The sequence below is a fragment of the Cebus imitator genome, unplaced genomic scaffold (genome assembly GCF_001604975.1).
Source record: "Cebus imitator isolate Cc_AM_T3 unplaced genomic scaffold, Cebus_imitator-1.0 Scaffold122, whole genome shotgun sequence".
Lineage (NCBI taxonomy): Eukaryota > Metazoa > Chordata > Mammalia > Primates > Cebidae > Cebus > Cebus imitator.
Genome location: NW_016107437.1, coordinates 2,134,578 through 2,159,675, shown reverse-complemented (window position 1 = coordinate 2,159,675; position 25,098 = coordinate 2,134,578). Strand labels below are relative to the sequence as shown.

Genomic DNA, 25,098 nt, shown 5'->3' with positions numbered 1-25,098 from the left:
CCACCTGCCTCCCCCTCACCTGCCTCCCTCCTCCCATCCTCCTTTCCATCTTCCCCCTACCATCTTCACCTGCTTTCCTGCCACCTGTCCTCCTATCTACCCACGGCTTTCTTTCCTCCCATCCTCCCTCCCTCCTCCCCTCACTCTGCCTTCCCAGCCCTCCCAATCTCCTCCTCCCCTGTCTGTCTCCTTTCTCTCCCCTTCCCCATCTGTCTCCCTCGCCTCCCTGTCTCTCCCTCCCCTCCCCTGCTCTTACCCTTTCCCTCATCCCTCCCTCCTCTCCCCTCAGCCTCTCCCTCACCCTCTCCTCCTCCCCTCTTTCTCTCTCTCCCCCCACTTCTGCTCTGCATTTATCCTTCCTATCTGCACACCGGGCAGCAGAGCTGGGGCAGTCGCCTCTCAGGGTTCTCTGGCCCTGCCTGGTAGAATGAAGACAGCGGAGCCCCTGGCCCCTCAGTTACTCCTTGGGGCTCCTCCCCTGGAGAAGCCTCACGCCGCAGCTGTCTTCCTCAGTATTCTCAGAAGTGAAAAGCAGGAAGCCACCTTGGTGCCTGTCCCTGAGGGTGGCTAAACCGTCCATGGTGGGGGAGGGAACATGAGTGACCAGGGCTCCTGGCCTGAAGCCAGGCCGCACCATTGCTGACTGTGTGACCACAGGCAAGATGCTTTCTTTTCCCTGACTTGTGTGACTCAGTTTCCTCCTCTGCCACCTCCTCCCGTGGTTCCTCTGAGGTTCGGATGATGAACCAGTTGGCACTGTGCCTGGCGCAGAGGCCCTGCGTGGTGGGAGCTCTGATGGCCTTCATTTGATGATGATGATGCTGTGGCTTTGCCCTCTAGTCTCTGTGCAAACCTCTCTCTGGGATTATTTGCCCACAGTGGCTTCCCCAAAGGGCAGTGTGGTCAAGTGGGGTCTTGGCACCCACGACAGTTCACTCTGGGGTCAGGGGAAGAAGCCAGCCCCTTCCCATCCATTGGTCTCCGTAGGTCAACTGCAGCGGAGACACCTCATCCACCCAGCTGTTAGGACTCTGCCGAGGGGACATCACTGGGCAGCCTCTCGAGGTACGGGCTCTCTGTCCTGGGCAAGATGGTTGTGGTACACAGTGGGCCGCTCCAGGGAGGCTGGCACAGCCTGATCACAGGGGCTGCCTGTGGTGTGGCAAGGGGCTGAGGTCACTGCCAGGAGAAACTCACATGGTCCCCTTCCTTCAAGACCCACTTATCCCCGGTGACATGCACCTGGACTCCCAGCTCCCAGGGGCGTCAGCTCAACCTGATAGTCATTGAGTGGTCCCGTCTGCAAGCACAGGAAGACGTCAACCAGGACCCGAGGGTTGCAAGCCCACCTCTGTCCTGGGCGGCCGGGCTGGTGGCGGGCGTGTCCTGGCCTCATGAGACAAGTGGACGGTGGAGCTCAGGCCTGAGGTGCGGCTCAGCTCAGGTGGCTTCACGCTCTCTCTGCCGAGGGTGCCGGCAGGAAGCGCAATGCCTTTCTCCTTGCCCTGTCTGTCTCCCAGCACTGTCATCTAAGTGGCAGGGGCTCAGCCATTTCTATTTTGTGCGTGGTAGTATCCCCAGGTTTAAGATGGGGCCTGGCATGTAGTCCACATTGCTGACCCATGGAGTAACAGTCCCTGCCCCATAAAATAGATGGCGTAAAACTGTGAGGGGCCTTGCTGCTTGCTGCGCATTTGGGCAATGATCGCAGCTGTTGCTGCTGTTTCTTTTCATTCATTCATTCATTCATTGAGACAGAGACTTGTTTAGTTGCCTAGGCTAGAGTGCAGTGGTGCGACCTCGGTTCACTGTAACCTCCACCTCCCAAGTTCAAGCAATTCTCCTGCCTCAGCCTCCCGGGTAGCTGGGATTAAGGTGCCCGCCACCACTGCCGGCTACTTTTTGTATTTTTACTAGAGCTGGGGTTTCGCTATCATAGCCAGGCTGGTCTCCAACTCCTTTCCTCAAGTGATCTGCCCACCTCAGCCTCCGAAAGTGCTGGGATTACAGGCGTGAGCCACCCGCACCCGGCCTGCTTTCACTGTTTCAGTGATCAGCCTTCGTGTGTGGGGTGCAGGGGTTGCAAACTTGAAGCTTTTGGGGCCAGGTGGAGAACTGAAATGTGTACTCTGGGCTGTGTGGGAACAGCAGAGCGTGCACCACGTCTTAAAGCCTCCACATTGTATGTATTTTTTCACATTTCTTGTAGTAAAATGCATATGGTAATGTAAAACTGTTTAAAAGTATACAACTCAGGGACGTTATGTGCGTTCACACCATCCTACAATCATTGATGCTTGTGAGTTCCAGAACTTTCCTTACCCCAGTGGAAACCTCATACCCATCAGCAATCCCTCCCATCCTCTTTTCCCTGGTCCCCAACTACCACGAATCTGCCTTCTGTCCCTATGCATTTGTCTATTCTGGAAATTTCATATAAACAGACTTATATAAGATGTCGTATATCCCAGCACTCTGAGGCTGAGGCAGGCAGGTCACCTGAGGTCAGGAGTTTGAGACCAGCCTGACCAACATGGCAAAACCCTGTCTCTACCAAAAATACAGAAAATCTGCTGGGTGCGGTGGCGGGTGCCTTTAGTCCCAGCTACTCTGGAGGCTGAGGCAGGAGAATCGCTTGAATTCGGGAGGCAGAGGCTGCAGTGAGCTGAGATTGCGCCACTGCACTCCAGCCTGGGCAACAGAGCAAGAATCTGTCCAAAAAACACAATACAAAATACCAGAGTGACCACACAAAACTTAGCAGCTCAAGGGCCACAAGCCCTTAGCAGTCTGCAAGCCCTGGTCTAGGGTGACTGGACCCTGGGAACTCCCAGTCCTGGGGGAAAGTCTAGGGAGCCAGCTTTGTGGAGGGCTCAGGCCTCAGTTTCCCCAGCTTTGCCCATTGGGGCTGGGTTTCAGGGAAGTGCTTGGCGGATAACAACAGAGAGCTCAGCCCTGGCTTCTCTGCTCTCACGGTGAGTCTCTGGAACTGCACTGAGCCTGTGTGCCTGGGACCCGTGAGACCTTGGCACCATCAGGGTCAGCGGTGACACCAGCAGAGGCCAAGCAGGCAGGCCTGGGTATGGCCAGTGTGGTTGGGGACAGTTTGGCAGAGCTGGCCAGCAGTGCAGAGCCCCTGAGACTCAGGACAAGTCCAGCCTCAGGCCCTGTGCTGTCATCCCAGAGGGTGGGTGGCGCAGGGTCAGAGCCCAGCAGACCTGGACCTCCCGTGGTGTCCCACAGCATAGGTGGCCGCCTTCTGCGTAGAGCGGGGTCACTGCACACCCAGCACACAGGCATCAACCGGGGATGGTGTTAAAATGCAGGTATGATTCTGGTCTGGTGGGGGATGCTGAGGCCCTGCGTTTCTCATAAGAGTCCAGGAGATGCAGTCATGGATGGGCCACGGCTCATCCTCTGGGTCGAAGGGATGCCCTTTCCCTGCCTCTCATCCCTGTTCCTTCCTGTCTGGGTAGTTCCTTCAATAATGGTGGAGGAGGTGGTGGAGATTTCACTGAAGGGTTTTTTTGTTTGTTTGTTTTGAGATGGAGTTGTGTGCTTTCGCCCAAAGTGCAGTAGCGTGATCTCTGCTCACTGCAGCCTGCCCGCCCCCCACCAGGTTCAAGTCTCCTGCCTCAGCCTCCTGAGTAGTTGGGATTATAGACACCTGCCACCACCATGCCTGGTTAATTTTTTTATTTTTAGTAGAGACGGGGTTTTGCCATGCTGGCCAGGCTGGTCTCAAACACCTGACCTCAAGTGAGCTGCCTGCCTTGGCCTCCCAAACTGCTGGGATCACAGGCATGAGCCACTGCGTCCGGCCTCACTGAAGGTTTTACTGAGATGGTTGTGGGGCGGCATGGGAGGGAATTACATCTCGCAGCAGAGTTTGAGAAATGTTTTCCGTCAAGGCCAGGCAGTAAACGTCTTAGGCTCTGCGGCCCCGCAGTCTTTGCTGCAGCTGCTCCATTCTGCTGCTGTGGTGTCGTGGAAGCAACCACGGGAATAGGACGTGAACGTGTTGCAGGAAAGGGATCTCGATCCGGACCCAAGAGAGGGTTCTTGGATCTTGGGCAAGAAAGAATTCGGGGCTGCTCGTGCCCAATTTAATGCTTATTTCTTGATGACATGCTAAACAAGGGGTGGATTATTCGTGCCTCCCCTTTTTGGACCATATAGGGTCACTTCCTGACGTTGCCGCAATATTTGTAAACTGTCACAGTGCTGGTGGAAGCGTAGCAGTGAGGATGACCAGAGGTCGCTCTCATAGCCATCTTGGTAGGTTTTGGTCGGCTTCTTAACTGCAATCTGTTTTATCAGCAAGGTCTTCATGGCCTGTGTCTGTCGCTCTTTTTTTTTTTTTTGTGCAACGGAGCCTCGCTCTGTTACCCAGGCTGGAGTGTAGTGGAGCGATCTCGGCTCAATGCAACCACCGCCTCCTGGGTTCAAGTGATTCTCCTGCCTGAGCCTCCCGAGTAGCTGGGATTACAGGCATGAGCCACCACATGCAGCTAATTTTTGTATTTTTAGTAGAGGTGGGGTTTCACCATGTTGGCTAGGCTGGTCTTGAACTCCTGACCTCAAGCGATCTGCCTACCTCAGCCTCCCAATGTGCTGGGATTCCAGGCGTGAGCCACTGTGCCTGGCCATGACCTGTATCTTGTATGACCTCCTATCTCATCCTGTGGCTTAGAATGCCTAACTATCTGGGAATGCAGCCCAGTAGGTCTCAGCCTCAGTTTATCCAGCCCCTATTCAAGACGGAGTTGCTCTGGTTCACAGAGGTTCACACCTCTGACAAACAGGCAGGGTTGTATTCCAATAAAACTTTATTTACAACAAAAGGTGTAGGCTGTTGTTTGCCAGGCTGTTCCGCATCAGTCAGGAATCTTCCTTTTCCCAAAGTTTTGCTCTAGCCATCCTCCCCGGGCCCCCTCTCCCCTGCCTGCCTCACCTCCTGACTGGCTCTCTGTATTTTCTCTGTGGGTTCCTTGGTGCATGTGTAATTAGCTGGACTAATTACACGTGTAATTAGAGTGTAATTAGAGTGACCAACTGTGTTGGTCACTCCTGCTCCTTTAAGAGGGTCTGAGTTCCTCCCACCACAGGGACACGGATGGCACTGATAACCCCTGGATGAGTGGGAGCCAGTGCCAGCTTGCCCCAGGCTGGCTCACTGTCTGCATGGGGCAGCCCAGCATCTCCTTGGTGGCATTCCAGGTCTTCATGGACATTCACAACAGCAGCTCGGGCTTTGAGCATTCTGGACACATCCTGATGGGACCCACATCTCTCAACTACTCTGTGAGCTGCTGTTACCATGATGGGCACCTGGAGCTCTCTGGCCAGAGCTGGCACAACAGTGAGGCCTTGTTGTGGGCGGGATTCCCAGGCGAGGCCTCCCTGCATGCAGAGCTGCAGATACACGGTAAGGCACCCAGCCCCGGGACTGGGGAGGTGGCTTCTTCCATGCCTGGGCCAGCCAGCAGCCTCAGGCCTGGACCCAGATGGCGCCCCATGAAGCCCAGTGTGGCCCTGGGCTCTGGGACAACCAGGACAGCGTTGCCCATGAATGGTCTCACTCCCAAGGCAGGCGGATTAGTTTCCTAGGACTTCCGCAACCAAGTCCCACGCACCAAATGGCTTAAAACACAGAAATCTTAGCTGGTGTGCACAGGAATCTTAGCTGGATGTGGTGGCATGTGTGTGCATGGTCCCAGCTACTCGGGAGGCTGAGGCAGGAAAATCGCTTGAGCCAGAAGGTCGAGGCTGCAGTGAGCTATGATTGTAACACTGTGCTCCAGCCTCGGTGACAGAATGAGACCCTATCTCAAAATAAAACAGTCCACAGTGGGTTGAACACCCATCCGGCTTGAATGTGATGTTATTTTTACTTAATTTCATCTGTAAAGACCATTTATTTATTTACTTAATCAATTTATTTATTTAAGACAGAGTCTCGCTCTTTCACCCAGGCTGGAGTGCAGTGGTGTGATCTCGGCTCACTGCAACCTCTGCTTCCCATGTTCAAGCGATTCTCCTGCCTCAGCCTCCTGAGTAGCTGGGATTACAGGCGCGCACCACCATGCCCGGCTAATTTTTGTATTTTTCGTAGAGACAGGGGTTAGTCATGTTGGTCAGGCTGGCCTCAAACTCCTGACCTCGTGATCCACCTACCTCGGCCTTCCAAAGTGCTGGGGTTAGAGTTGTGAGCCACCAAGCCCAGCCAAGACCCTATTTCTAAATAAGGTCATCTTCTTAGGACAGAGGGTGAGGGGGGTGGGACTTCATTATCTCTTTTTGGGGGCCATGGTTCAACCCATTATGGGGGGAAGATAAAAGCAATAAGAGGAGCCAGCATTGGTTGGGCACTTACTGTATACACGCCAGGCAAGCTGTGTACACACGAGAGCTCAGTGCAGTACAGCTGTGCCCATCACACAGGGGAACGCCACCGCTCTTAGAGGGGCCTTCAAGCCATCAGAACCCCCACCCTCCCCCCATCTGACCTCCTTTCCCGGCCCCCAGCCCCACCTGTTCCACTCCTTTCTATTCTTTAACACACCAGCTTGCTGCTGTCCCAGGACCTTGGCATGGGCTGATCCTGCTGCCTGGAATGCCTCTCTCCCACACACCTGCCTGGCTCCCTAGCCTCCCTTAGGTGTTTTTCCAATGGCATCTCTGGGAGGCCTCTTTTCCACCTCCCCATCTCCTCCCAACCTCTCCCCAGTTCTGTCATTTGAACACACCGTGTAGCATACAAATACCATTGTTTCTCATTCTAGCTACACTGGACTCACCAGAATGTGTGCTCCATGACGGCAGGGATGATTTTTGTCTGCTTTGCCACAGGGCACATAGTAGGTGTTGAATGTGCGTGAATGAGCATATGAGGTAGGGTTAGGAATGCCATTCCCATTCTGCAGATGAGGAATGGAGGCTCAGAGAGGTTGAGTCAGCTGGCCCAGGCCACACAGCTGGTGATGATGGAGCAAGGATTGAACCCAGAGCCACCCTCTGACCCCCACATAGATTACGGCGACCTGGCTCTTGACTGTTCAGGACCCCTGGGTCTCCCTAGTCCCCTAGGGCATCTTCTGTTGGCCTCAGACTTTTTTATTTTGGGAGCTTGGTGCAATGGCTCATGCCTGTAATCCTAGCACTTTGGGAGGCTGAGGCAGGTGGATCATTTGAGGTCAGGAGTTCGGGACTAGCCTGGCCAACATGGTGAAACCGTGTCTCTCCAAAAGTATTAGCCGGGCATGGTGGTGCCTGCCTGTAGTCCCAGCTACTCAGGAGGCTGAGGCATGAGAGGCACTTGAACCTGGGAGGTGGAGGTTGCAGCGAGCCAAGATCACGCCACTGCACTTCAGCCTGGGTAACAGAGTGAGACTCCATCTCAAAAACATGTAAAAAAAAAAAAAAAAAAAAAAAAACCAACAAAAACTTTAGTTTTGGCTCTCAGCCTCCTGAGGGGTGAACGGAGGACTGGATCACATGAGGAGATTGTCCCTAGTGTGAGCTGACCTCAGAATTTGCTGGGGACAAGCGATGGAGTGATGGGCAGTCATTCTGGATGAACACTTCCACGCCGCTCTAGTTCCCGACCCAGGATGCCTGGTGTGGCCGCCCCCAGCCAGGAGTGACCTCTCCCTCCTCCCAGTGCTGTTCACAGTCTGCTGTCCCCACTCTCGGGGACACTTTCTGCCCGTCGTTAACATTCTTGGTATCTCTGACAGCCAAGCGCTCCCAGGCGTGGGAATCATGTCCCCTCCCTCCTCTTGCCCTGCACGTAGTAGATTCACATGGTTGAGTGTGGAATGAGGAAGGAAGGAAACGTGTCCGAGGCCTCCTGCATGCCCCACAGGTGGTCCTCTCTCATGTGTTACCCCATTTTCTCTGGACGCTGTCCCTTGAGGCAGATGGCCTGTGCCCACCTTATAGATAAGGAAGTCGAGGCTTAGAGCTTCAGGGCTCATCCACCCTGCTGGCCAGATGGGAGGTGCTGGAGCCTGGCTGAGTGTCACTTGGGCCTCAGCCGTGAGCTGCACCCCACGGGAACCTGGCATCTGACATCTGACATAGAGTAGGCGCCATCTGTTTTCTCTGTGGCTCCTGGACCCGATGGGTTTCTATGTGTACAAGAGGGAATTTAAATCAAAGAAGAAACTCCCGTTGTGAGCCAGACTCTCCTGTTCTATGGGGGATGACGGGAGGGATGGGACCCTCCAGCCAGGGCCAGGTGGCTGCAGGTGGATATCAGGCCGCAGTGGCCATTTATCAAGAGCAGAACTCATGTTGATTCCTCTGTAGGCTGCTCAGAAGATCCCAGGAATCCCTACAGAGAAGCCACCTCCCCTAGTCATTCGGGAAGTACTCACTGACCCCCTGTTGTGTCAGGAGCTGTCCTAAGAGAAACCCTGCCCCAGGGGATGGCATTCTGGTGGGGTGGCAGTAGGGGCGCAGGAACCTAGTAAGTAAGCGAGCGAGGTCATTTTGGGTTGTGCTGGGAACCCCACTCCAGGGAGATGGGATGGAGGATGCCTGGCAGCAAAAGATTGGGAGGGACTTGAGATGGGCAGTCAGGGGAGGCTTCTTAGAGGAGGTGTCATTTCAGCAACTTCAACTTCAATGAGCGGAGGAGCCATCCAGGCCTAGATCCTCGGGGACAAATGATGAGAGATGATGTCAAGGAGGCTCAAAAGGGGTTGACCTCCCCCAGCCCCCATGGGAGCCTTTCCGTTTCCTACTGGTGTTGTGTTTGAGGGCCACAGGGCACCGCCCATCCCGAAGTCTTGTGTGTTCCTGGGTTGGGAAGGGAGGTGAACCTGTCTTCAGTAGCCCATGCCATTTTCTGCCTCTAGAGTCCCAGACCCAGGCCAACGTGGCCCTTCGTGGCAGCGACGGTGGTGTTTTCGTGGACCTGGCAGCCCTGGTGGCTTGGCCACTGCACGGCCCACTGCAGATGATGGCCAATGCCAGCCACACAGTGCCTGCTCTGCAGAGGCTGGGCCTGCCCTTCTCCAGCCAGGTAAGGAGTGCATGGAGAGGGCCTCCCTCCAAATTCTGTCCCCTCTGTCCAATTCCTGGGGTGCAGAGGACCCGCTATGTGCAGGACGGATGGGGAGGGCCAGGCCTTGGGTTTCCCCAGCACTTTACAGTTTACAAAGGCTTTATTTGTAATCACTATGACCAGGTCTGCTGTGCAGTCTCTGCGTTCCCGGTTACAGGGCTGGTGTGGATGGGAATCCTGGATTAGCATCTGGCTTCGGACCCGTCTTTCTGTCCTGCACTTGGGTCAGAATCAAAGCTCCTGCTTGTCCAGTGCCTGCCCCGTGCCAGCCCCCTTTGAAGGGTTCATGGGCGTTTGTTAGTTTCATCCTCCCAATGCCCCAGAGAGAGGCAGGATGTCCCCTTCCTTACCAAGCTTTCTCCAGTGTTCGGATCCCAACTCTGCTGCTTGCAGTCTGTGTGGCCTTGGGCAAATTCCTTCGCCTCTCTGTGCCCTCATCTCCTCATCTGCAAAATGGGGATGATGATATTACCTATAATATGGAGGTTGTGAGGATTGAGTGAGTTAATCTCACGAATGCCTGAGTAGATGCTTCAGGAGCACTTCCTGTGATGAAGATGAAAAAGATGATTCTGATGGTGTGACAGTGACCATCATCATCACCACCATCGTCTCTGGGTCACAGGTGAGAGTGTGGGTGACTTGCCCAAGGTCACCTAGCAAGCAAGCAGCAAAATAGGGCCTCAGACTTGGCGCCCAGGTCCTTCCTCACAGGGCCCTCCTGCCTTGGCGGAGGAACCCACATGAGGCCATGCCGTGGCCACTGTCATTTGGCATGAACTTGCCCTGCCTGGCTGGCCCTCCTTCTCTGAGAGCCACAGAGTGTGCTCCAGAGCAGGCTCCAATGCTTCTTTCACATCCACACTCCTGTTTCAGATTACCAAGCAACCCCTGCCCTAGTCCACTCTGCAGTGGGAGGAGGGGGGGGCTCAGGAGGCCAGGATGTCACCCCTCCTACAAAGGATCTCAGCTCTGTACCGCACAACTCAGTGGACTGGATACCCCATGCCCCTGACTTCATCTACACTCTACCCTGGATTTGAGGCCAGGTGATGGGGAGCCCCCCAGGGAGCATGTTCTCGGCCGATGTCTGGGCTGCAGCTGTCCTTTGAGTGGGCATTGCCATCCTGAGCTGCAACAGGGGCAGACCCCTGGCATCCTCAGCACCCATGAGAGTGTTGGATGAGCCAGGCCTGCGGGGCTTGGGGACAGGGACGTGCTGGGCTGTACAGCTTGGCTGGGATCCCCACCTGGCCTGTGAGGGTCCTCAGGCTGTCTACACCTGCACACCGCGCAGTTTGCTCCCTCCTCAGCTCGTGTTCCTAGGACTCTGGGCGGCAGAAGAGATGAGCTCCTTGCTGCGTCTGACCTGCGATTCTCAGGCCATCTTGGTCCTTGACGTCCATGGCCAGAACCAGGCAGTCGGGTGAGGCCCCCACCTACCAGGAGGGGAGGAGTTGGGGGGAGGAACCATTGGCTGGGCACCTACTGTGCACTGATGCTGGACACGGCACCTCTCCATCCTCTGCTCAGCCCTGCTGCACCGATGTGGGCAGGGAGGCTCAGAGAGGGCAAGTGACTTTCCCAAGGTCACCCAGCTATAAAAATCCCTCACCCTCTCCAGGCAGAGCACTGATGAGTTCTTGGTCTCAAAAATTAAGTGCATCCCAGGCTCTAGACACTTACTAGTGATTATGGCTGCCCTTAGGGCTGGGGGCCTGGTGAGGTGCTTGGTGTTCTCATGCGTGCACTATATCAGGTGCCACCAGCCAGTTTCCAGTGCTCAGATCTCGGCAGCTGGGGAGGGAGTGAGTAAGCCACTTGTTGAGGGGGAAAACCAGTGGTTCTCACTGAGAGGGGACTCTCCCTGCCCCGCCCCCAGGGACTTCCGGCATGTCTGGGGAGTTTCTGGTTGCTACACTGGGGAGGAGGACGCTGTAAGCGTCAGTGTGCAGAGGCCACGGATGCTGTTAAGCATCTTACAGCAGGTCCTAAGTGTGCAGGACACACCCACGACCGCGAGGCCATGAGCCAAGACGTCTGCTGTGCCAAGGCTGAGACCCTGGGGTGGAGAAGACCCTGACAGGAGAGTGCAGCGCCCTGGGGTTACCCAGGCCTGGCACAGTGGCTTACACCTAGAAGTCTAGTGCTTTGGGAGGTAGAGGTGGGGGGATTGCTTAAGCCCCGGAGCTCCAGCAGCATAGTGAGACCAGCTGGGGCAACACAGTGAGACCCCCATCTCTACAAAAAGTCTTAAAAATTGGCCAGGTGTGGTGATGCATGTTATAGTCCCCGCTGCCTGGGAGGCTGAGGCAGGAGGATCACTTGAGCCTGGGAGGTAGAGGCTGCAGTGAGCAGAGATCATACCACTGCACTCCAGCCTGGACGACAGAGAAAGACCCTGTCTCTAGGAAAATGGAAAAGGAAACATGGAGACGATTCCTACCCTGGCCTGAAGGACTGAGGGGAGGGGAGCTGTGTGAGGGGGAGTCCTGGGAGGCGGCCAGGGGGTCACAGTCCTGCTGTCCAGACCCTGCTGGGGCTCCCATGGGACCAACCCAAGAAAGCTCGTGGATGGCCTCATGGCAGACTTGCAGCCCAGAGCCAGGCTTAACCCTTGATACCAATGGGAAAACTGAGGCTCAGAGAGGGGCAACCGAGATGCTTGCCCATGGTGCCAGAGCTAGGTGGAGGCCAAGCTGGGATTAAAACCCAGGTCACCTGGCTCCAGAGTCCAGCCCTAACAGGATACCATATGGCCCTTGGGCCTCAGGGTGTGTGAACAGCCCTGCATTGGGCCACTGATGTGATCCTGGCTCTCTGACCCTCTCTTGGGGAAGCTGACTTGGTCCAACCTGGCCCTGGAGGCACTGGACAAGGCGGCTCTTGCCAGCTTCAAGCCCTCTCTTTCCTTCCTTCTAGCAAAGAGCTGCTGCTCTCAGGCCGGCATCGCCTCCCCTCCCTCCTGGGCCGCTGCCCCAGCTCAGCCTCAGTCGCGGCTAAGGTAACTATGCCCCAGCCGCCTGGCTCCTAACTGGTTCCAGATGCTCGGCCGCCCGAGGTGGGAGGGGGCCAGGCCCCTGTGGGGCATGTAACGCATGCGCATCTGTCTGCCAGCCTGCAGCAGGCCCCGTGGGCCACCCTCGGAAACGTCTGGCTCCAGCTTTCCCAAACATACCCAGGTTTACATTCCTGGGCCGGCCCGCAGCCAGCCATGCCCTTTCGGAGATGGGGGAGGTCTCCTCACCCAGTGCCTGGCGCACTTGTAGAGGCTGGAGCTGATGACGCAGCCATTTGAGCTGAGCCAGCGTCACCCCCATTTCTGCTCTGCACGAACGACTGGAAGGCCCTGGGAGTGGACAGAAGGGCCCATTAGACTTAGGCCAGGTTCCTCTGTCCCTCTGAGCTGTCGTTGTCCGTGTCCAAGTCTGGAGCTCCTGGAGGGCATGCCTAGTGCCTGGCACAGGGCCCAGCGCATAGTAGGTGCTCAGTAAAAAACAGGGCATGAAGGGGTGAGTGCATGCATGAATGGTCACATCTGCCAACTAGTCATGTCAGTTTCCGGCCAGCCACCGTGTTTTGCTAGGCACCCTCCTAGCCCTGGCCCAGGCCGACTGTCTTTACAGAGCACGTGGTGTGTGCTGGGGTCCTCTGCCGCATTACACATGATTTTGGAGTTCCTTACACTTCGCTACAACTGCGCAGTCATTCAGGGAACTTCTTTCTTTATTATTTATTTGTTTTTTCAGACAGAGTCTTGCTTTGTCACCCAGGCTGGAGTGTAATGGCATGATCTCGGCTCACTGCAACCTCCGCCTCCCAGGTTCAAATGATTCTCCCACCCCAGCCTCCTGAGCAGCTGGGATTGCAGGCACGTGCCACTATGCCTGGCTATTTTTTGTTTTTTGTTTTTTTTTTCACAGAGATGGGGTTTCACCATCTTATCCAGCTGGTTGCAAACTCCTGACCTCAAATGATCCACCACCTCTGCCTCCCAAACTGTTGGGGTTACAGGTAGGAGTCACCATGCCTGGCCTTACTTTTTATTTTTAAAATTTCTTTTTGAGACAGAGTCTTGCTCTGTCACCCAGGCTGGAGTGTAGTGACGTGATCAGAGTTCACTGCAGCCTCAAGCTCCGGGGTGCAAGTGATCCCCTGCCTCAGCCTCCGGAGTAGCTGGGACCACAGGAAGTACCACCACACCTGGCTCCGTTCAGGAAGCCGCTTAGTTTTTCCAAAAGTTTTGTTTTGAGTCATTTGAACCTATAAAAAAGTTACTGTGGGACAGTGAACGTTGACCAATTGTTAATATCTTTCCATATTTCTCATCTGTGTTACATTTGTATCGTTATACACACATTTTTTCTGTATCATTAAGAATAAGTATAGAGATGTCTCTGAAGACGTCACCTTTTTACTCTGAAATACTTCAACTCTTTCCTGTAACAAGAGTCTTTTCTGATTTAACACAATAATTACAGCATTCAGGAAACTGAACATTGAAGTCATACCTTCATTTAATGTGCAGCCCATATAAAATTTCCCAGCTTTCCCAATAACGTTCTTTCAAAAAAAAACTTGTTTTGTTTTGTTTTAAATCCGGGATGCAGGCCAAGATCGCACAGCGTGTGTAGTTGCCATGTCTTTTTAATTTTCTGAATCTAGAACAGAAGTCTATAAACTTTTACTGTGAAGTGAAATGTGGGGGTTGCAGGCCTTATGATCGCTGTTACAGCTACTCAGAATTGTCATTGTAACACAAAAGCAGCTATAGACGATATGTAAGTGAATAGGCATGGCTGCGTTACAATAAAACTTTATTTACAAAATCAGGTTGTGGGCCACATTTGACCCAAAAGCCAGCTCCTGATCTAGAACATTCTCCTTCCACACCCTACCTTTCCTTACCCAATGTTTTATTTTGAATTTTTATTTTTTAACTTTTTTTGAGACGGAGTTTCTCTCTGTTACCCAGGCAGGAGTGCAGAGATGCAATCTCGACTGACTGCAACCTCCGCCCACTGGGTTTAAGCAATTCTCCTGCCTCAGCCTCGAGTAGCTGGGATTACAGGCGTGCACTACCACACCTGGCTAATTTTTGCAGTTTTAGTAGAGATGGGGTTTCACCATGGTGGCCAGGCTTGGTCTCAAACTCCTGACCCCAAGTGATCCGCCCACCTTGGGCTCCCAAAGTGCTGGGATTACAGGTGTGAGCCACTGCGCCCAGCACCCCCCACCCCCCCGCAACATTTTATTATGGAATTTTTCAGACACTAAGAAAAGGAAGTAATTTCACAGTGAACACCCATATACCTAGATTTTCCTGTCCTCATTTTATTTTGCATAATCACATAGCTCTCCTCCATCCATCTTATTTTTGGATATGTTTCAAAGTAAGTTGCAGATACCAATATAATTTCCCCTAAACATTTTATTATCATTAATCACCTTTAAAAAAATTCCAACCGGATGCAGTGGCTCACACTTGTAATCCCAGCACTCTGGGAGGCCGAGATGGGAGAACTGTTTGATTTCAGGAGTTCAAGACCAGCCTGGGCAACCTAGGGAGACCCTGTCTCTACAAAAAACTGAAAAAAGTAGCCAGGCATGGCAGAGGGTACCTGTAGTCTCAGCTACCCGGGAGGCTGAGGTATGGGAGAACTGCTTGACCCCAGGAGGCTGAGTCTGCAGTGAGCTGTGTTCATACCACTGCACACTCCAGCCTGGATGACAGAGCAGACCCTGTCACTGTCTACAAAAAAAAAAAAAATCCTGCATTGACAATTTTGAAGTGTCCAGGAAGCTATTTTGGAAAACATTCTCTTAATGTGGATTTGTCAGATTGCTGAAGACAAGGTTCAGGTTGAAGATTTTTGACAGGGGTATCACTAATGTAATGACACATCTCTGGTGAGCTCTTTCAAAGTATCAGCTCTTGGCCAGATGTGGCTGTAGCCTGTAATCCCAGTACTTTGGGAGGCTGAGGTGGGCGGAGCACCTGAGGTCAGGAGTTAGAGATCAGCCTGGCCAACATGGCGAAACCCGTGTCTCTACTAAAAATACAAAAAATAGCCAGGCATGGTGACACACATCTGTAATTTTAGCCACTCGAGAAGCTGAGGCAGGAGAATCACTTGAACCCGGGAGGCGGAGGTTGCATTAAGCAGAGATCACTACTGCACTCCAGCCTGGGTGACAGAGAGAGACTTCGTCTCAAAAAAAAAAAAAAAAAAAAAAAAAAAAAAAAAAAAAAAAAAAAAAAAAGGTATCAGCTATTGAACCTCTTCTCAGAGACTCCGTTTTAGTAGGTTTTAAGTGGAAGCCCAGAATCTATATTTTTAGTAAGTTTCCAACAGCGATTCTGCTTTTCAGCCAACCTGGGAGTTAGCACGTTATTTCATACGATTTTCACAGGCGCTATTTCAGAAGGTGGGGTGTGACCTAAAACGGAACTGATCAATCCTTCCTCTCATCAAGTGTCTACTGTAATGGGGAAGATTACCCAAAATCACAACCCGTAATAAAATAGATGTCCTTATCCCTGTGTTTTGGATTAGAAGGCTGAGGATTGGGTGGTTAAGGACCTAGCTAGAGATTACTCACCTCTCCGTGGTGCATCCACACTTGGAGTTCTGTGTGTTTGGTGCCGACACAAGCCCAAGCGTTGTCCTTTCTGCTAGACTGCCCCCTGCTGGCTGCAGCAGTACTGCAACTAGAGTTCTCGCCTGCTGGCGCCAGGCTGGTAGATATTTTCAAGTCAGTGTTACAGCAGGAGGGCCTGAGAAGATAGTTGCTATGGCCACATTTGATGGCCTAAATTGAGGCTCCAAATGCTTACTTCACCAAAGTCCCTCCAGCCCAGGAAGCTGTGGGTCTCCTGGCCCTGGGGCTTTGGGAGGCAGAGCTCACGGCTTAAAGCCAGCATCTGCTTAAATGTTGCATCAGAGCTCTGATGAAGAGATCGTTTGTGTGTGTGTGTGTGTGTGTTTTTTTCCTGACCCAGCTACACTACTCCAAGGGTGAGGTTCAGAGCACATTTGCCTTGGGCGTGGAGGAGCATCATTTTCACATCAGCACCCAGCTGGTAGCTGCTAAGGCCAGTCTTGCCAACTTCATGAAGCTGGAACATTCCTTCCTGCAGGTATGTGGAGGACGGCCCAGGCCCAGGGCATGCTGGGGTGTGGGGAGGGGGTCGCTCCTGGGACAGCCCTTGCAGAAAAGAGAAATTGTCCTAATGTCCTGGTTTCTGGGAGGAAGGGCAGGCAAGGCTGCCAAAATTTCCTGGAGTAGATAATCAGTTGGTGTCTTTATCCATCCCTTCCTCTTTTTGCATGATTTATTGAGCATTTACTAGGTGCCAGGCACTATTTCAGAAGGTGGGGTGTGACCTAAAATGGAACTGATCAGTCCTTCTTCTCATCAAGTGTCTACTGTAGTGGGGGAGATTAACTACCCAAAATCACACAAATATGCCAGATAGTAGTAAGATATGGAGAAAATGTACTGAAGTGACTGAGTGAACAGGGAGTGTATTTAGATTAGGTGGCCAGGAAAGGCTCCACTGAGGAGGTGGCGCTGGAGCTAGCCTTGGATGATAAGTGCAGCCATTTGAAAATCTAGGGGAAGGCCAGGTGTGGTGGCTCATGCTTGTAATCCCAGCACTTGCAGAGGCTGAGACAGGAGGATCACAAGATCAAGAGATCGAGACCACCCTTACCAACATGGTGAAACCCCGTCTCTATTAAAAATACAAAAATTAGCCAGGTGTGGTGGCACACACCTGTAGTCCCAGCTATTCAGGAGGCTGAGGCAGGAGATTCGCTTGAACCCGGGAGATGGAGGTTGCCGTGAGCCGAGATTTCACTACTGCACTCCAGCCTGGGCATGACAGCAAGACTCCATCTCAAAAAAAAAAAAAACAAAAAAAAAAAAAAAGAGCAAACTTCCTACCCCACCCCAGCAGTCAACCTGCAGTGCCCTCAAGTGACCCTCGGACTATGGTACCTACCAGCAGGGACAGCGACCCTCTCTGAGCCTTTGCACAGGCTGTTCCATGTGCCTGGAATACTCTTCCCTGCCTCCTCCCCAGGCTTGCCTCTTTGCGTTCCTTTCTCCCTTGAATGCCTCTTGTGACCATTCTTGTCCCATCATTTTCTGTCCTGTGACTATCTCCCTGCCAGCCTGGAAGCCCTGTAAAGGCCAGGACCACGTCTTGGCTATCTGTACACAGGTGCTCAGCACTGGCTTGGGAGCATAAAACCTGCTCACTGCATGATTGAGAAATCCCAGTACCAACTGCCTGGCTCCTACAAGCTCCTCTCTACAATCTAGCCCTGGGCTGAGTGCACCGTTTATATTATCTTGCAGAGGTTGACACTTTGTTGCCTTCATTGTCTAGGAAAGTGAGGTTCAGAGAGGTTGGAAACGTGCCCAGAGCCACACAGCGTGGCCGCGGAGTTGAGAAGTGGCTGTCCTGTGCTGTCTCCCGTTGGCCACAGCCTCTGCACCCACTCCCCTCCTTTATGCCATCAGCTCATCCTTAGGAAGCATTTGGCTTTTTGACGTGTGTCACCATGCAGAAAACTATAAATGATCCACAAATAGTCCCTTTCTCCTCCTCTGCAAGCTTCTCTCCTTTCCCATCCCAGGCAGAAGTGTGGGGCAGGTTCCCCTGTGACGCCATCATTCTCTTCCAGCTCAGCGCCCTTCCCGGGGAGCTGGTCCTGCAGACCACATATGAGAGAGCTCATGGGACCCGTGTCCTGCGCCACATGGTGCTGTGGGATGGCCAGGAGTTGGCCCTCATTGGGAGCCTCTCCGGGTCTCTCCCCAGGCCCTTCAGGAACCTCAGCCTGCAGGGTGAGTGTGTGAGGGGACGTGGGCAGCAGTGACCCAGTCACTCAAGAAATCATCCCTGGCTGGGCACAGTGGCTCACGCCTGTAATCCCAGCACTTTGGGAGGCCCAGGTGGGTGGATCATCTGAGGTCAGGAGTTTGAGACCAGCCTGGTCAACATGGTGAAATCCCATCTCTACTAAACAAAAATTAGCTGGGTGTGGTGGTGGGCACCTATAATCCCAGCTATGTGGGAGGCAGGAGAATCGACTGAACCAGGGAGGCAGAGGTTGCAGTGAGCCGAGAGCGCACAATTGCACTTCAGCCTGGGCAACAGAGTGAGACTTGGTCTCAAAAAAAAGCCATCACTGAGCACCTGCTGATCCCAGGCGTGATTCTAGGCACTAGGGATCCATCAGGAAGCAAGATGTTGCCCCTTGGGGAGACAGGCATTGAGCAAGACACACATAAGCAAAATAACATCTAACATAACGATTTCAGCATGTGGGAAAGACTGAGAGAGCAAGCAGGCCTGTGTGGAGTGTGGGGCTCCTTTAGGTGTGGTCTGGGAAGGCCTCTTGGAGGAGGTGACTTCCGAGCTGAGATCTAAGGGATAAGAAGCAGCTGGCTGAGGTGCAGATCTGAGCAGAGGCACTTCAGGCGGAAGCCCCTGGTGGAAATGAGCTTTGCGTGTGGAGCAGCATCAGGGAGGCCAGGGTGGCTGCAGTGGGGAGAAGGGAGGAGGTTAGGCAGGAGGGCTGGGGGACCCAGGGCACGCAGGGTCTCAGTCCACAGAGAGAAGCTAGGGCTTATCCTGAGTGCGACTGGGCAGGGAGAAGGGGCCAGGGTGTGGGAGGGGTGGCATCCCTGGGCAGTTCTGGTGCCAGGGGAGGTGCGTGCCAATGCAGCCCCAACAGCAGCGGTGAGCCCCGGGGTCCTCCGGGAACAGGCATCCCTGGAAGGGGCTGTCATTCGTGGCCTGTGCAGCCACGCAGGCTGTCAGTTTCTGTGTGAGAACCCCCCTGGGTACAGAGAAGAGCCCGACCCCGGACCCGCCAGGTGCGGAGACAGAGTGCAGACCCCAGCCTGGGGCACGGTTTGCCAGGTGGCCTGATGGAATCCTCCCAGTGTCACGTTTGCCAGTTGTGTGCCCTGGAAGGCAGAGGAAATGAGCAGGTCCTCAACAGGCCAAGGCAGTGTGCAAGTATGTGTGTGTGCATGTATGTGTATGCCTGTATGTGTGTGCATGCCTGTGTGCACACCTGTATGCACGTGTGTGCCTGTATGTGTGCATGTCTGCGTGCGCATGCCTGTATGTGCATGCTTGTATGTGCACGTATGTATGCCTGTGTATGTGTGCATGCCTGTATGTGTGCCTGTGTACATGCTTGTATGAACGTGTGTGCACGTATGTGTGTGCATGTGTAAGCCTGTGTGTGTGCATGCCACGTGTGAGCATGCATGTGTGGATGCCTGTGTGCATGGGTGTGTATATATGCACGTGCATGCATGCGTGTGTTTGTGTATTTGTGCCACCCTTGGTGCGCCTCACAGCCTGCAGCCCCACACTGTGGTCACAGTGTTGCAGGTGGTGGGTCAGCAGGTGGCTGGGAAAAGGCTTCCAGCCCTGCCTGTGGTCAGCCTCCCCAGAACCAGTGACTGGGTGATGCCCTGAGAACCAGCTAGTGCCAGTGCCTCTGAGCACAGCTCCCTGCAGCCCATCTGAACATGTGGGTGCCCTTTGTACAGAGCTCAGCACAGCACAAAGCGCCCCCAGGCAGCCTCCTGCCATAGGGGTCTGGGAAAGCAGACTGTGCAGGGGCCTCAGGAGGTGGGGTCAAGTGATACAGGAGGTCAGGGCAGCTTGGCTCACCTGGGGGACAAAGGAAGAAGACCCAGGGTGTGGAGACTGTTGCGAGGACTCAGCTGTGGGGTGCCACCTGCCACACCCCGAGATGGAAGGAGGGCATAGAACTGGGTGCCATGGGGGCGTGGGGATTCTGAGGGGCCCAGGTCACCCATGCATGTGAGGCCCCAGAGAGCGATGCGGGTTGCTGGGAGTTGGGGCCGCTCCCATTAGACCTTGATGCAAGATGGTAAAAACTGCTCCAAAACTCAGCGGCATCAAGCAAGCATTGGTCCTTGCTCACAAGGCTGTGGGTTACCTGGGCAGCTTGTCTGTCCTTCTGCATGTTCAAGGTCAGCTGTAGGGTGAGCAGGCGGCTCTGCTGGCCTTGGCTGGGCTCTCTGACCTGCTCGGGGGCTGGCTGTCAGCTGCGCTCGGATGTCCTGAGCTGAAACCAGGCTCCCTCCAGCCCCGGGTGGCACCAGCCCACGGGCGAGCAGGGTTGGTTCTCATGTGGCTGGGAAGGGGTTCAAGGGAGGAAGCGTGGCGAGGCCTCTTAAGGCCTGGGCTTAGAACTGGTGCTCGTTCACCTCACCGCATTCTATTAGCACATCACGAGGCCAGCCCAGGTCCGAGGGTTGGGGAGGCGGATGTCACCTGGAGGAGCCTTGACGTCTCATTGTGATGGGGACTCCCACAGGGGCAGTGCAGGGTGTCAGGTGGTAATGGTGACAAAGTGAATGCAGAGCTGCCGAATTCTGTGTGGCCCCGAGTGGTCACCTGCTTGAGCTGGCAGTAGCTGCCGCTGAGAGTCCCCTGAACCCCCCAGGGCTGGAGCTGCTGACCTCAGCTCACATGGCCTACCCTTTGTGTGTGTCCTCCCCCGCCCAGTGGAGCTCACCCACCCGCTGCCCCTCCCCCTGCCTCAACACTGCAGCCTCCGCCTGTCCTCACAGCATTCGGGAGGCAGCCACCGGGACGGCCTGGTTGTCGGCTGGGATGGCAGGGACCAGGTAGGTGTCGGGGCTGGAAGGTGACCCTGGGGCAGAGCTCAACTCCACCCTGCAGGCTGAGTGGGGTCCTTGGGGCCCTCCTCTGCCTGAGGAGCCTTACCTGGGGCTGACAAGGCTGCACCATGTCCCACAGTCTCATCGAAAGGGCAGCAGGAGACCTGGGTCCCCACAACACCTTGACAGACATGGCAGTGCCAGTGGCTGACAGGCCCTGAATGCTTAGCCCGTGATAGGTGCCGTGGGTCAGCCCACACCTCAGCCTCCAGTCTGCTCGGTGCCATTAATAGCCCCGTGTTCAGATGGCGAAATTGAAGGACGTAGAGGCGCCGTGACCTGCCCAGAGCCACAGCTGGGGAAGACAGTGGAAGAGGAGGGCGACCTCCAGTTTCATCTCTGTCATGTGTTCGCTGCATTCGCTCCTCACCAAGCCTCGATGTCCTCCTCTGAGAAATGGGCTGAGCTCTCCCAGGGCCTTGCACAGGGCTGGGTTTGTGCTCAACGCCACCTGCCCTTGCAGCCTTGACCCTGGTGGAGAAGGTGGGAAAGGTGCGGCCTGTCTGGGTAAGGCCCCTGGCTGAGTCTGTCCCCTCCCCAGGTGGTGGTCTCCTCCTCCCTGTGGCTGGGGAAGAGTGAGCTGGCTGCCCGCCTGGCCCTGGCTCACCCATTCAACATCTCCTGGCAGCAAGCCGAGGCCAGTGGCCTTGCTGAGAGCAGGGGTGGCAGGCAGAGCCGGCAGGTGAGCGAGGATGTCCCAGGCACCCTTGTCGGGGGTGGGAGCTGGGAGCCACGTGTCTGAGCCTGGGGGGCTGGGCCCGTCAGGTAGGAGAAGGAGACCATGTTCATCGTTCATCAGTGACAAGGACTTCTCCGGAAGCACAGTTCCCTGAAGCCTGGGATCTCCTCGGTCCTCCATTCAGTTGTTCCTTTACCAGTACTTCATTAAGCACGTACTGTATACCAGGCAGTGTTTGTGGACAGCTCACATTTTAACGTGGGAAGCAAGTCCAGGCGTCTCCAATTCATTCATAGTTGCCTGTTCAGTGGTAGCTTTGGGGACTGAGTGAGCAGCTGGGCGCCCCGTCTGGCTGGGTGGCCTCTGGCGTCTCCCATCGCCTCTCTGAGCCTTCGGTTTTTCCATCTGTGGAAGGGAGGACAATAGGCCAGCTGTGTGCAGGAATCAGAAGGTGTGACAAGCACCATAAAGCAGTAAAGATGGGCCGGCCGCGGTGGCTCACACCTGTAATCCCAGCACTGTGGGAGGTCGAGGCAGGCAGATCACTTGAGGTCAGGAGTTTGAGACTAGCCTGGCCAACGTGGCAAAATCCTGTCTACTAAAAATACAAAAAATTGGCCAGGCATGGTGGTGCACACCTGCAGTCAAAGCTACTCAGGAGGCTGAGGCAGGAAAATCGCTCGAGCCGGGGAGGCAGAGGCTGCAGTGAGCCAAGATCATGCCATTGCACTCCAGCCTGGGCGACAGAGCAAGACTCCATCTCAGGAAAAAAAAAAAAAAAGTAAAGAGCATATAAGATCGAGAGTGACTAGGCAGATGGGTGGGGGAGCTACTGTAGGCAGGTAGTCAGTGAGGGCCTCGTGGGGGAGGCAGCCCCGTTGGGAAGGACCAGGCTTGTGAGAAGGTGGGGAAGCAGCATGCAGGAGGCAGGAAAAGCAGGTGCAGAGGCCCCTGTGGTGGGAAGGAGCCGGGTGCTTCGGGGAGCGCTGGAAGGGGAATAAGACGGGGGCAGAGTGCTTGGTGGGGGGGGGTGACCTGGCGATGAGGTCAGATGGGCCGGGACAGATCCTGCTGGCCCTGGAGGCCGCACTGAGGTGCGAGATTGCCTTCTGCTTTTGGAAATGCTGCGTCTGGGTGTTGAGGATGAGGTGTATTTTTTACTCCAGATGCTTTCCGTCTGCAGCCTGGGAACAGCTCTGGGCTCTTCCAGAGACGAGGGGCAGGGCAATCTCTCCACCCCACCATCCTAATTCCTCTACAGGGATATTGGGGGGGGGGGTGCCAGTTTCTCCATCCTCCCTAGCCTCTCATTTCCCAATAGAGATGGGGTGTGGGGGTGCCGTTAGCCTCTCTTCTCCCCCGAGTCTCCCCCTTACCCCACCACTGCCCTCCCATCTCAATTCAGGTACAGCTCACCTGGAACAGAGGACAGCCTGTGACTCTGCAGCTCACCTGGGCCGACGGGTTCTCAGCACACAGCACCACCTGGGACGGCTGCCTGGCTGCCTCCCCGGGGCAGGTATGCGGGATCTGGCTGCTGTGCCCAGTGTGGGGTTCCCCTTTGCTCCAGGCTTCTCGACTGGCCCCCCCACCCAGGTCATGTACCTATTCTCTTCCCTATCAGCTCCAGGAAACCTTGGGCCTGGATCACCTCCGGGCCTGCGGGGCCATAACACAGACCCCAGCTGTGTTCATTGAACAGCTCGACCTGTCCTGGGGCCAGCAGCGTATGCGGCAGAACTTGACATACGAGGTGAGGCCTGGGGAGCAGCATCCGGGCTGGGAACCCCCAGGCGGCTCCACCTGCTGCAGGAGCACCCCGCTCTGGGTCTGTGTGGTCTTGAGTTCCAGTATGTGCGGAATCCTGGGCAACCACTTTTCTGCTGTGCACCTTGGTTTTCTCACCTGTGAAATGGGCACAATACCCCCTTCCTACCTGGGATGTGGTGAGGACTCTGGAAGACAAGAAAAGCATGTGTTTCCAGAATGAGATGCTGGAAACAGATGGGGAAGGAGGTGGGGTGCTAGTGGGCTTCTCAGGAGGGGGCAGAGGGAGATCGGGAGCTCAGGCTCCTGGAGGCATCGGGGACCATGTCTCCTCCACCATCACTACCTGATGGGTTCCTCATGGGGCCGAGCACTGTTCTGAAGAGCCTGGGGCAGGAACGTGCCCATGGAGAACTGGGGAGAGCTGGCCCTGGAAGCCCCCTTCCTCCTCTGGGCCTCCCACCTGGGTTCCTGGGGCTCTCAGGCCTGGCCCTCTATGTGCTCAGAGCAGAAATCCTGCCATGGGAAGGGTGCAGTGGCCTGTAATCCCAACACTTTGGGGAGGTTGAGGCAGGGGAGTCACCTCAAGTCAGGAGTTCGAGACCAGCCTGGCCAACATGGTGAAACCCTGTCTCTACTAATACAAAAAAAACTAGCTGGGCATGGTGAGGTACACCTGTAGTCCCAGCCATCTGGGAGGCTGAGGTGGGAGAATCACTTGCATCTGGGAGATGCAGATTGCAGTGAGCCGAGATCGTGCCACTGCACTCCAGCTTGGGCTACAGAGCAAAACTCTGTCTCAAAAAAAAAGAAGAAAATCCTGCAGCAGAGTGTAAGGGAGTGCTGTGGCTGTTGAGGGCTCTGACGGTGGATTCCTGGCACATGTTCTTACTAGGTGAGGGTCTCCACCTGCAGCTAGCCATGGGCATTCTCTTCCGTGATAAGCCCCTGGTATATGGGCCCTCTCATTCTAGAGGCATCAGCCATCTCAGCCAGAAAAAATCGTTGTGGAGGCCATGCTGAAGCACGTCCTCGGGGCCTCCTGTGCCCAGCAGAGCTTCCGGGGAGAAGTACAGACTGACTACGCACACTGGCTGCAGCACTCCCTCCGCCTGGGGCTCTGTGACCTGCCCAGGGTGAGTCTGCCGTGGGGAAAGGGGCAGCCGGAGGACCAGGGACCAGCAGTGATGGGGCAGTACGGAGGGTGGTGCCCACAGAAGGCAGGAGTGTGAGCGAGGCAGCCAGACACCAGCATGGTGGCTCTGCCTTTTGCCTGCTGGGTGACTAGGCAGGGCGCATCTCCTCTCTGAGCTTCCAGTGTTTCATCTGAGGAATGGAAGGAGCAGCAGGTTCCAGGAGGTAGGGGGATGGTGAGAGTTGAGAGAAATGTGATGCAGGAATGCTCAGCCTTGGTGCCTGGCACAGAAGTTAGAGTTGCTGTTGTCATGTTTGCCTCAGAAGAGAGGTGTTGGGCCCTCTTTTCCTCAACCCTGTCCCTTCCTGGGGTTGGTAGCTGGTTGATTGGGTCGTTTATCCACCCACCCATCCATTCATTCACCCATCCTTCCTTCCTCCTTCCCATCTTCCATCCATCCCCATTTCTGCCGTCCCACCCTCACTCCCTTGCATCCCTCCACCATCCATCCATTCCATCCATCCCTCCCCCTATTTCTGCCCTCCAACCATCACTCCCTTGCATCCCTCTATTGCTTCACCATCCATCCATAATCATCCATCCACCACCCATCCACCCACCATCCACCCATCCACCCACCATCCACCCATCCACCCACCATCCACCCATCATCCACCCATCCTCCACCCATCCACT

General features: G+C 54.9%; 1 protein-coding gene across 1 annotated transcript in view; it reads left to right on the top strand.

The window, feature by feature from the left end:
• LOC108312180 overlaps positions 1-25,098 on the top strand; it is a 160,800-nt gene that overhangs the window by 112,698 nt on the left and 23,004 nt on the right. Inside the window, 12 exon segments of the mRNA XM_037742506.1 lie at positions 988-1,065; positions 5,221-5,428; positions 8,865-9,031; positions 10,387-10,499; positions 11,996-12,077; positions 16,077-16,214; positions 17,770-17,932; positions 20,646-20,767; positions 21,363-21,503; positions 22,906-23,019; positions 23,125-23,253; positions 24,242-24,403. Coding sequence (XP_037598434.1) covers positions 988-1,065; positions 5,221-5,428; positions 8,865-9,031; positions 10,387-10,499; positions 11,996-12,077; positions 16,077-16,214; positions 17,770-17,932; positions 20,646-20,767; positions 21,363-21,503; positions 22,906-23,019; positions 23,125-23,253; positions 24,242-24,403 — 1,617 coding nt within the window.